This window comes from Ischnura elegans, chromosome 5, assembly GCF_921293095.1.
Source record: "Ischnura elegans chromosome 5, ioIscEleg1.1, whole genome shotgun sequence".
Taxonomy (NCBI): domain Eukaryota; kingdom Metazoa; phylum Arthropoda; class Insecta; order Odonata; family Coenagrionidae; genus Ischnura; species Ischnura elegans.
Window position 1 is genome coordinate 130,322,283 of NC_060250.1, and position 13,153 is coordinate 130,335,435.

The 13,153-nt window shown below is 41.0% G+C and overlaps 1 protein-coding gene across 1 annotated transcript in view; it reads left to right on the top strand.

The window, feature by feature from the left end:
- The first annotated feature begins 2,710 nt into the window (after nt 1-2,710).
- LOC124159563 (laminin subunit gamma-1) overlaps nt 2,711-13,153 on the top strand; it is a 390,848-nt gene continuing 380,405 nt past the window's right edge. Inside the window, exon 1 of the mRNA XM_046535458.1 lies at nt 2,711-2,797. Within this exon, the coding sequence (XP_046391414.1) occupies nt 2,726-2,797 (72 nt within the window). The 5' untranslated portion in view covers nt 2,711-2,725. The remainder of the gene's footprint in view (nt 2,798-13,153) is intronic.

Sequence of the window (13,153 nt, forward strand, 5' to 3'; positions counted from 1 at the left end):
TTTTATGTTCAGTACCTCCTTGAAATATCGATATCTCCGCTGCACAAACGCTCAACAATCGCCCACTGAATCAAATCCGCTCATCTAGATATTCCCAGAGTAGTACAAGATGAGCGGATTGGATTAGGTGGGCGATTGTTGAGCGTTTGTAGAGTGGAGGTATCGATATATTTACGTGAGGCACCCTTAAATTTCAACGGCACGTACTACCCTCCTCTCTTCTTACACACCCCCAATTCATCGGCTCGTATTCGCGCACGATCCCGCTGGCCACCTCGATAGAAGTAAAGCAGGGGTTTTTAGTGCAACGGCCATTTAAAAAAAATAAGTAAATCGTGCCGGTGTCATTTGACCACTGATTTATGAGTCCTGTCTGCCATTTGTTTAAGTTCCCTATTGTTCGAGGGAAAAACGAATTCCTACACCTATCCGTTAGGCGAAATATCCCCGTTTTTCGTTTTTTTTTTAGCGGCTAGAAACATAGTCATGTGCTAAGGTGATGTTTTCGCGTCGCTCTGAAATATATACCTGCTCTTAATTGGTCAGACAATCAAGCCTAGCTCGTAGCCTCCGAGTCTCTGGCGACCTTCTTCATGTAAAAGCTGTGTATCCCGTTTTCTGTCCGCTCACATCAGTTTGTGACGAATCGCACAGCTTTACTCACATTAGTATTTTGTTTAGTTCACAGATTGAATATTTCTACGCCTTATGCTTGTCTCATAGTCAAGGTACGGACTGAGTAGTGCGGAATACGCCATTCCATTTTGCTCATCCGTAAACCCTACTTCTTCGCGCTTATCGAATCCTGAACTCCTCGGGATGTGCCCCATATATTTCTCACATGGGTTCCTCGCGAGAGGTCTGAAGTTATTGTAATTCCCAGACTTCATTAGACGCCTATATGCCAACAGCATCCAGAAAATATACATCGTTGGATCGTTGGACGCCTTACGCGAAATATGCACTGCCGTGCATTTATCCTGATTGAGTTCAATGCCCAACTGTGGGCTCCACGAATCCACGTCGATCAGGTCCAACGATAGGATTTCAAAGTCGTTGAGATTACTGTTTTCGCGATATACGACAGCATCTTTAGCAAATAAACGTTTTTTTGCTGCGAATTCGGGAGTACAGGTCATTTATGTGCATAATGAGCGAAAAGGGAATGATTTTGCTTCCTTGTAGGAAACCGGATGTGACTTTTACTACATTAGAGCCAACTCCGTTATTTTCTCTTATCATCAATCAGAAAGTCGCGTATGTAATTAATTATTTTTTTCGTGTAATCCGAATGTCTGTAATTAGTAAAAACATTTTTTGTGGCACACCGTGTAAAATACTTTCTTATAATCGAAGAATTCTACGTGTTAATGCATCGCACAACCACATCGATGAAAACCTCTCATACCTATTCTTGTGTTCACAGATATTTTAATGTGTTATATATTTTACTAATTTTATTTTTGCACCAACCCCTAAAAAATAGATTTTTACCAGCACCCTCGATTTTCAAAGGCACTCTCTCCGCTTCCCCCTCGGGGACCATCAGTTCGCACCGGTTCTGCGTGGGAGGTCGTTTATAATATTATTAGTGCGGTAATCGGCGAGACCCCACTCATCCGACCTCGTGACGGAGAGGAAATATTTGTCTCCATAAATGTGCGTCAGATTCTCTGATTCGCCGCAGTGGGCCATCTGAGATGTCGCAACGCACGCTGCGAAAGAGAAGAGAGCCCTTGCTCCGGAGCGGTCGCCTTTAAGAGAACGAGGCGAGGGTGCCGCGCGTGACATGAATGCTTATTACGCACAAAGGCGGCCATTGGAATGCGCTGAAAATTCCCCACCTCCACACACAAACCCCGCTCATGTTTGGGGTAGTTGTTTACCCGTCGCGTGGGCGACACGCGCTCACCAGACCTTTTTCATAATTTGCGACCGTGGGGAAAGCATTGTGGGCCATGAATGGTACCTTGTGGTACCCCACGCAAAGGAAACCTTCCGGCTACTTGTGGCGATAAACGATGGTCATTGACGACGAAAGCACGCTAAGCTAAGATCGCTAGAGCAAGCCAGATCAAACTATTTTTAATATGACGCGCGTAACGTCATATTGATAATAATTTGCGAGAGATAAGTGAGAAATATGGTCCAGCGATTGGGCCTTGCAGTACCTGCGCGATTGAACCCGTTGGGCAATAACTATTGATATCGTGGGGTTAATCCTGAGGGCTAATGATGAGACCACAATTCACAAATTTATATCCGGTATTTATACCGGGCACAGATCCACTTACTTGTGGGTAGTTATAACAAATCTTCAACGGATATGATTGTGCTTTTAACACCTACGAAGAGGGAAAATGGCACAGCAAGTGTAGGGGACCAGTGTTACCTTTCTAATGTAGGACTGTTGAGATGTCGTGTCTGTCTATCCAAGAGCATATTTTCACGAAATCCTTTGTTACGAAAATAAGGACGAATACTTGAATAATATCTTATGAAATAGGAAGCTCTTACGTATTTGGCCATGTAGATTTAAGTTTACTGATTCTCAGTATAAATACAGGAGCAGAAAATATTTGTGAGCGCTCTTCGGGTGCTATTTTATGAACTATATACTGATTTTTATTGTTTTTTTTAATATTTTCATTTTTATTCTTGCAGAACCTTACCTAGGGCTTACGTCAAGTTGAAGGGTGTGTGAGGAAGGCGAGGGAATTGGAGAATGGAGAGGACTCGTATCCTGCGAAGTATGCGTCGTGACACTACCGCTGAGGCGGCTGATGTTGCTGCATTGGTGAGTGCTATTTGTACTTTACATAAACGTGGATACATTGAGTGTATTTGATCGTCTACTGTTCTTTGCATATTTTGTATTTAGTCGAAACAGTTTCACTCTTCTATAAATGAGTTCGCTTATTTTGTATACATAATCTCTGCTACATGTTCAATAGGGTTTCTGACTTTCTGCATCACATTCTCCATTTTTGGGTTACTACCGAATCGGTTGCCATCTAGTAAAAGACAACAGTTTCTCTGGCAATTACTGCCAGCATCTTCAGGTCAAAGACTCGCTGCGCAGCAACCGTTGCGCTGGCAACCGAAAACTGGAGAATTTTAGAATCGCAAGAGCGGGGAAGCCTTCGTTCTCACATTAGAATTTCTGCGGTCGAGCACACTTTTTTGTTTTTGTATCTGAGGCTCGCACTGGGCCAATTCGCATCCAATTTGCTCCCGAAATTAGGGCAACAATGAAATTAATTGAATTCGCCGCGAGAGAGTGATGGATGGAGGTTGGTTGGTTGGTGGGCGCCATTGGTGAATTTTTGGTGTAGATGGCGAACATTCGCGCGTGTGTGTGTGAGTGCTGTCGCCGTCGCCGCCTCTCTAGTCTGTGTGTGTGTTTGAGGCCCCCTTTGGGCCCCAAGTATCTCCCCCGCCCCGTTCGCAGCTTCCGTCCTCGATAAGGAAGGAGCTCCCGCCGTCGCCATGGCCACTTCCTTCCCCCACTCCCACACACGCCCCCTGCCGGGTGGGTGGGAGGGTGGCTCATGGTGCCTCGACACAGGAATGCCAACTTAAGAAAAATGCCCAACAACCGGGAATGGAGATGGGTATGGAAGAATTAGGAGTTAGTTTTGAGGTCCGAGCATGCATAAAATACAATGGAATAATAAGCAGCATGAGGCGTCGATAGGAGGAATTGCCTCATTTTAAATTAAGTGAACTTTTTGTGGCGAACATCATGATGGTTCTATATGATACCAAATGATGTCGCACCGCGGCAATCGTTCAAAATTATGTTTATGTGGAACTTACAAATTGTTCTACTTGAGATATGATGAAATCACAGAACAGAATGGAATTATATTAATTGTTTGTTTTTACAGTAAAAACGCCTCTAATCCTTCAACAACTTCCTTGTGGTGATGCGGAATGTTTATTTCTTTCAGTATATATCAGAATAAAGGGCAACCCAGAAATGAGTATTTCGATGTATGTACTATATAGTGCCAGGGTGGTTATCTTCGTAGAAGCTTTCGCGGGTCGTTCCAGCATTCGGTGATGTTTAATCGGGTGTGCCTCGCGTACTTATTCGGTTTGTTGCCCGACGTATCGTGGCCATTGCTGTCTGTCATTTTTTCTCAGGGAATAGGGGTAGTTTTTCCATGGAGGGTATTTATAAGGGTTCATGGAGGGAAGGATGTTGAAAGTGGAAGGGGGAAAGGAGTTGTCATTTCATTTTTATTTTTTTACAACTTCAGAGAAGGATCCCATGATTTTCAAGTCCCTGTTGAAGTTCTGGTCACATTTCCACGGATTCGCCGGGCTTTGATGCTTGTCACCTTGGCGTTTACTTTGGCATTTTGAAAGTCAACCGCGTGTCTCGAGGCTGCATTCTCCGCCGACTTCAATTGTTATGCCAGTGGAATGGCACACTTGTGTTCTTTTATTCTGGTTTTAACCAAGCGTGCAGTTTCGCCGATGTATTAATTAGGGCAATCTTGGTAGGGTATCGCGTAAACTCCTTCGTCTTGGGAAGGTGGTGTGTCCTCCGCATTTCTCAGTCCATTTCTAAGTTTTTGCCATGGAGAGCACGACTTTGATGCATATGTGGAATGTATTGCGTATGTGGTTTAGCTGCCTTCCATTTTTCTGGCTCAGATGCTGTGAACATCTTGTATTGAGGTTCAATTCACTTTTCTTTCTTTCTTTCAAATGTACTCACAAAGGAAAGTAAAGTGATTTTAGATCCAGAGAGCGTGGTGGTCTTTCAACTTGGTCCACCTCTGTAGCTTATCTCATTCAGTGTCAATCAAACATGATATGGGAATCATTCGAAGCATAGTTTCAATGACAAAATGGTGTCTCAAAATCTGTCTCCATATTTGTTTTTGAGAAGACAACGGACATTGAGTTGTAAAATAGAGGCAAAGTGATTCCATACTATAGTGAGCTATAGTTAACGATGTTTGCCGAAATTCATCTTCGTGATTGGGATCTATTGAGTTCATAACTTATCAATGCCACATCTCGCAATTGGCAAATGACATATTGCAAAATATTGGAAATAAATGGGTCAATCCGCACCCATCGCCATGATGCGGACATTTCGGAAAACCTATATGTAGTACAAACAGAGTGGCAACATAGATCAAGATTCAACGGGACGCACTGCGGCCTTCTCCGTGCAGGCCCTCTATAAAGGCCGTTATACACGGGGCACGTACTTGCACAATCTGACGTGTGTACGAAGGCGCAGTCAAAATTGCGTCCTGTAAAGCGGTGAATTGCTAGAACACATGCGAGATTGCGTGGATGCGAGACGGCAAAATAGCCCCTGTTCTAATTTCGATCATGCATTCGCGTAATAACACGACATTTCAGAAATTAATGCAGTTCTAACCTGCACAATTCCATGCCCCGTGTAAAACGGCCTTAATACTTGCTCATGCCAACCATGTTGAGGGAATAATCGCCAGGAAGAGTCACAACCACAAATACTACAAAAGAGGATCAGTCCTCAAATCGGCCTCTAAATGTGTTGTCGCCCACCGCGCATGTTTAAAGAAATCGCCACTCGCGTCGCTGACGGACAAAGTGATCCGAGTTTCACGAGGAAATAAGATATAATTAGGGTTGCTGACGGAAATTTATGTACATGATGATGTGATCTATCAACATCATAAAAGCTCAATGCTATTCCTCGCAATTACAAACATTATACTGCAAAATATTGGAAAAAGTGGATCAAATTGCACTCATTACTCCTCCATTTTTGAAAACAGATTAAAATGCGACGGAAGTGGCAGCTGAAATCAGCCTTCTTTGGGATGGAATTGGATCTCCTGAATGCTCTCCCCTTGGTCACAACATGCCTTGCTGCATTGTTAAGGCCGTTTCACACGGTACACGGAATTGCGCAATCTGACGTACGTGCGAAGGCGCAATCAAAATTGCGTCGTGTAAAGCGGTGAATTGCTAGAACACATGCGAGAATGCATGGATGCGAGACGGCAAAATAGCCCCTGTTCTAATTTCGTTCATGCATTCGCGCAATTCCACGTCATCTTAGAAATTAATGCAGCTCTAACCTGCGCAATTCCGTGCCCCGTGTAAAACGGCCTTTACGGAACTTAGGTTTCGAAAGGTTTCGTCGTACTAATGCTTCTACTTCTAATAAAATTTGTAAGTATCACCCATCGTGTTTGAACTACCGCGAATGCTACAGAATAATAGACCTGAAACTTAAAACCCTCATCCGTTCTTTCTCACACTGAAAAGACATTTTGTAAAAATGAGCTCCATTAGTCCCTTGCAACCAAATTTCACTTCTCTAATAGTTTTGCGAAATAAATATGAGGAGTATATTTACGTAGTGACTTTGAAGTCTTGACATTTGACTGCTATCATTATATTTTCTTTGATTATTAGTAATAATAATTATAATTATGATTTTTTTCCATTAAAATCTTACAGTGCCATCTGCAATTTACCTAAATTAACATAAGGCAGGTACCCCAGAGGACAAATAAGTGTATTGGGTTTACCGTTATAATTAATTAAAGACGGACAGGCAAGGTGCTAATTCTGTTTCTGCAGTTACATGATAAAGTATTTGATTAACGGACGAAAAAGTAAAAATATCATCGTTAATTCTTATTCAAAATAAGAATAGTAAAACTCAGTATAACTGCTTACAAGTCGAGATAATGTATTCACATTTTATGTAGCCTTTTTAAGCGAAAACTCGACTTATTAATGGCTCCTAAAGCATACTTTAACCGCTTTAATTGATCAAAATTCGGTATCTACGATGGCCGCGTTATCAGGCAGTGAACGATACAGTTTTGGTCCCAGGTTGCCAAATGTGATTGCCAAAAGATTTAATTCATATGGCCTCGGTTCTACAAAATCCGATTTTAATGTCCCAGAATAAGTATTTGTGTTGCCTTTTCACCGCAAAAGGTTATTAAATACTTGAAGAACTTAATTAATGAATAGGTGCCTTAATGGTTGTGAATTCATCTTCTTAAGAAGTGGGGTGGAGCAGTTTTTTGTTACCATGGTCTCATTATTCTACTGACATTTTTTGCGCAACCTGCAAAAGTTTTAATCGGTAAAGTAGGCACCAAACCAGTGTATGATTCCATATTGCTTAGTTCCAGACTCTTTCTATGATTATTAAATATGATTATAATTTATGGTGTATCGATTTCTTCATTTTGTTTCTTCTTATCGATATCAGACTATTTCTTGATTTCTGAAAGCATTCTCTTACATTTTGCCGGGACATAATATCAACCGGTTAGAGTACCGCAACATTCTCATTACTCAACTCCTCGATTAGATGGATGGAATTTTGATGGCATTTTTCATGAATCAGTTTATTTTGGCGGTCATTATTGGATGCCCTGAAGGAATTCGTTGTACTGGTCATCTTCACTCCACCCTTTGAAGTCACTAAACGCTGAATTAATTACTACATATCTCTTCTCATTTCATCGAGGCTGCGGCAGTGTTTTGAGCTCTTAAGCAAGTGGATAATTGGGGACAAAAACCGCTCGTCTGACCGCCAAGAATTTCCGCTTTTATCTCTGCATTCCCATCGTCTGCTTTTTGTGAACGCAGCAGCCGACGACTTGCGATTCCCACAACTTACAATGGAGGGTTCACGCGATTTCAATGCCGCATTTTTGATTAGTGTAGAAGGAAAGTAGAAATTGTTATTTAGTAATACTCCTTCTTGCTCCTTTGCAATTAATTATTTAAGTTACTCGTAAAATCATAATTAGCCATTGCCATTTCCCAGGAAATTGTCACGTGATCAGCCTGCGGTTAGCGTATTGACATTCGTGTACTAAGGAAGATGGTTCTTGAAAGATCAAAGTAATTTTTTTCCTTCACCAGATTAAAATTAAAAATAAATAAAATAAATGATAAATATTTCGAAAGATTATTCGATTGTTATTTTTAACGCATTTATATTATTGTCCGCATTCGGCTGACCTAGGAAAATGACTTAACGGATTAAAAACCAATCTTCGTTTCACGGTGATGTCTTTATAGCTCCCCAAAGGAATAATAAGTATTTCTTGGCAAGACGTATTGAGAAAAATACTCAACTGTGTCAAATGCCCATAGTAAACTTAAAATTTGAAAACTATTCTGATTGATTATGGTCTTCAACTTTTACTCAGATCCGCAATCGCTAGTGATCAAAATATTTAAACGGATGGAGGAGTCACAACGAAAGAAATGTTCTCCATTTCAACCACTCCCTTTCTTATTATCTTAAAATAGAAAAAAACTCCAAAATGTTCCGAACTTTTTATGAGTCGATGACGCCATTCGAGTTTTGGCGCATTTACTCGTTTAGGGGCATGGCTCATAAGTGTCTAAAGTCTGAATCACACGATCATAATTTTACAAGTCTGCAAAAGTCCAGACATCATTTCAGCTATGCTATATTCAATGACCGTGTAAAAGATTGCTAAGGCTGTAAATATCTTAATCACATGGTCATTTGAGGCGTATACGACGTTTACTATAGCCGATATCATAAACTTCAATGGCATTGCTACAGTATCCGTTTGTTCTCGTTCTCTGATTGGCTGTTGCTCTATTTCACGTACATGTTCAGCGATAGAAAACTGCAACCAACGATGGAAATGGTGGTCCTTCATAATTTTTGCTCTCCCTAAAAACGATGACGTTAGAGACTCATCATTGTAGAGCGGTTATCCGTTCGATATGGATTCCTCGCGTCATCAACTTATCTGCGAAAGGGTTAAGGCTGGCGACCCTTTTTCGCGAATGGCTCACAAAGTAGGCGACGCGACGGATTGAATAGCGGAAAATAGAAGTTCCCTTATCTTTCAAACTATACTTATAGCAATCGTGCCATCGCTCCGGCCCGTGTATTTTCTCTTGGAGTTGAGCCCTAGGTATTAACATTGAATGGGCGTGTGTGTTTGAGTGGTATTTCAACCAAGACATCCTTGTCATGGTCCCTGCAACCCTAGCAAAGTTACCTTCGAGGTGAGTGAGTGCTTGTGAGGGTTTCCTGTTAAGAGGCTGGGGTTGGTCTCTGCTGCGAAAACTCACGCTCCAGCAAACCAGCACAGTGATTTGTTTCGTATCCGTGACGTGATCCTGAACGTTACGGTCTTTGGAGGCTCTTTTTCTGTTTAAAATAGAGTACAAGTGGTGAACAAGAACTTTCCTAAATTTAGGTGGATTCTTGTGACAATGCGAATATAAATACAGATGGAATGCAGAATTCGCTAATAAACGTGTGAAAATTGAGTCATTGCAATGTAGTTATGATGTAAAAGTTACCTTTAGTGACGTGACATTACATTTTATTCATTATTAGCCAACTAAATTACTAAATGAGGTTAGTATCGTAAATTAATGTTTATTACTTTTGAAAATATTGTTACAAGTTGATCATTCCATCTGATGGCATCACAAATAGGGTGGTTTCCTATGTCGTTGCCTGAATCGGAAGATTGTTACTCCTGAAGTAAGCATCTCACGCTTTTAGATTTTTAAATGACGATATCTATTTTTCGCGATTAAAATAAAAGTGAAAATTTTAAAGCATGCGAAAACGAGACGGCTAAGTATGAATACTGGGAAAAGCTCATGTGGCGTCTGGTTGCTGCTGTGTGAGGCCACCTGGGTGCGAGGCTATGAACGCCGCTACGATGCAGGCTACTTGCTGGTGAGCATGGCGGTAGCGTAGAGTACCCTGCCAGTAGGTAGCACTTGGCTTAAATAAGGATTATTAATACCGTATCAAACGAAGGAAACTTTCCGACCATATGCAATTTTAATAGGTGGTTATTATTAGAAATGTTTCCCTGAGCTCTGTGTCTCATGCATGCATTGGTAATCTCAGACGATGTAAAACTCCTGACTACATACTCGTATAGCATCAGGGCCCCTTGTGACGTCACGTGGAGTGGCATCGCATGGGCGCCAAACTGGCCTTTTTCAAATGAGGTTAAAATTGACCATAAACATTCGCCAAAACTGGGATCTCCAAAACCAAATAATTTGTAAATTATGATTGCAGTAATGGAGGGTAACGAATCTCAAGCAATGCGTTTCGTTTTCTTTGATGAAGAAAACTACCCTATTGACACGTATTAACGGCTCCAGGGATGGTAGGTTTCCTAGCTTTTTTCAACATGCGTCATTCCGTCGCTGGAAACACCTTTCAGCCAATCGGAATGCACGTGAACAAACAGCGATTGTAACAGCGATGTATGTCTTTTAACAGGATGGCAGTAGTATATTCGGAAAGCGATGGAAGGAGCGATGGTGGGAATGAGCGTGTGGTTCAGAGTAAGATGGGTCGAGCATTCGCTTTTTTGGTCCCTGAAAAGCCATCTCTCTATCTATCACTCTGAGTGATAGAGAAAATGATCGTGTGATTTAGCCATTACTCTCAAAATTTATTATTTTCCATTAGTTATTCACCTTCAGAATAAGGAGCGGAAAAAATTGACTTATTACTATCAGAATGTTTGATATATAGTTAGTGATGGCTGAGTTTGTGTGGATATTCGTAGATAGGTCTGTACTCTACAATTATGCTTGCTTGAATATGCAGCGAGCGTAAGGGATCCGGTACAGAGAGACTGAACAAAATACAAAGGAAGGCTGCGCGGTTCGTCAAAAACCGCTACAGGCGTACAGACAGCGTTACTCCGCGAATTCGGCTGGGAGCCGCTGGGGACTCGGAGGTTGCGCGCTCGGCTTAGATTGCTTGAACAATTGAGAATGGATATCTTTAAGAGCGACACAGAGAATATGATAGTAGAACCACACTATATTTCCAGGTCCGATAGAAGCGATAAATTCAGAGAGATGTTTTGCCGAACGGATAGATATGGGAATTCGTTTTTCCCCGAACCATAAAGGACTTTAATAAACGCTAGTCCCAACTTCGTTAGAGCACTTCCTTTTTTATGTGTATATGGCTGGTGTCCTAACACCCCCTGCCACACGCCTTTTTGGAGGCTTGCGGAGTATTATGTAGATGTAGATATGCAAGGAGAAATGGCGCGATAGTGTATTAAAGTTATAATTGCATTTTTACGTATCAACTGAACATTTGTATGATTTTCCTACGCTTACACATGTTCTAATGCTACAATTTATGGAAACAAATTTTTTCCGGATTTCCAGGTCCAGTATCGCATCATATTTACCATAAATACAATATAAACTCAAGGATTTTAACTTTATTAACTCTGGAATCAACGAAGGCCATCAGTACATCGCAATAATTGGTTAATACGTTATTAACCAATCGTTTAAGAATTAATTGGGGAGACTTACATCCTCGTAAGTACTTATCGGTAATGATATATTTGAAAAGTAATTTTCATTGGTAATTTTTTAACTGCATAAATATTTTGGAAGTGAATGGAAATTTCATGATTAAGCAAAGCATTGATCAAGCAAAGAAAATAATTGGCCGTTTTTAAGGTGGAGTATTTTCATAAAATGGTTAAATTAAGGTTTAGTGTTCCCTTTGCTTCTGCGCTTCGACTTATCACTTGCCAATTGCACCCTCTACCCCTTTACTCCCTCGACGGCCTACTTTCCGATCTTCCCGATAGAGGGCTCGAAATTTGCCGGATGTGCTTCCGGACTTCCCCACCCCTTTCGCGCTCAGTTCGTGAAAATGTCCGAGGCCGCTCAGCTATTAACTTTGGACCGATTGCGCATTTACTAACGTTTATACAACGAGTACGTACCGTTAATATTATTTCCATTTCAGCTAACATTTTTGGCCCTGAAAATCGTATTAGATTTTTTATTTCAAAATTCTTGTAATTTTGCTGAACGTTAATTACTCATCCTCAGGGTTAGATGTGGCATAAAAGCATCAAAATTACGTGAGATTTAAGTACTTAGTCAATTGAAAATCATTATTTTAATTTGACTATCTCACCAAAGACATGACCCCTGAAATCTCTCTTCTTAAGCGTAATCATCTACGAAATGACTGGACAATGAAGGATCATGTTTGAGAATAGGCCGCAACTAGAACACTCACCACACCCGAATTAAATTATAACAACATGTTATCTCATATGATACACACTCATTGCGTCTTCCCAAACAGCTGAGCACACGCTGTAAGATGTAGAAGTTCAACTGGTGTCCGTAATTAATGTAATGGACTCGGATACATTTAGAGTGTAATTCGCAGTGAAAAATATTTCGGCTCGCAATTAGGAGGGATGCTAACCAGTTACACCACAAAGGCATCTCCTTGCAGGACGAATTCCTAACGGGGTTTAACCGATCCAGATGCTGACGTCTCCAGTTGTCATTATAGAACAGGAGACGGAGCTTGCTAAGCCGGAGAGAAAATCCCTTCTCTTGTCGCTATTCAACGACGGACGATATCAATATACTGCACGCAGCAAGTATTTATACGTAGTCACGCGCACGCGTGAGAATATACTTTTAGGGTGAAATTCGACATTGAAAATGATAAGTAGGAATTTTTTAAATGTTGACTGTGTATTTGCACTCGTGTGGGACAGCGTACAGAATACTTATTTCGTGCAATGTTTCCGATGTAATTGAAGTAGCATTACAATTGGGGAAATTCTTGACCTTAATTTGAACTCAGGTATTTAGCTTATGAAGGGTTGAGCAACCGAATTATTTCATTTTTACTTTTGCAAACGTTTCGCTCATCGATCGAAACATCATCAGGGCTTTTGCAGTGATTAATATTGGCAATTATATGCCTTATACTTTCAGAATGATATTCCTTGTACTATATCATCACTATGCTAAATACTAAGTATAAAATAATTTTTTATTACAGTATTCTACCGATTAAGGTAGGTTTCCATAGAGTACTAAGGAAGTGATCTGGAAGCCTCCCTTTCCTTCCAGCGCTATCTTCTTCAATTCACTGTAAGGCCTACTGCATTTCAATATATCTAAAAATCGTATTCTTTCCTTCCCCTCCCTCGTTTCCCTAACATTCTACCCTCTAACACCATTTTCAACATCCCCTCACCGCTAAGCACTAACTCCATCCATACCTTCTGTCTCCTCCGTATCTCATCTAAAAGTTGCCTCTCTTCGACAACCATATCCAGCACTTCGT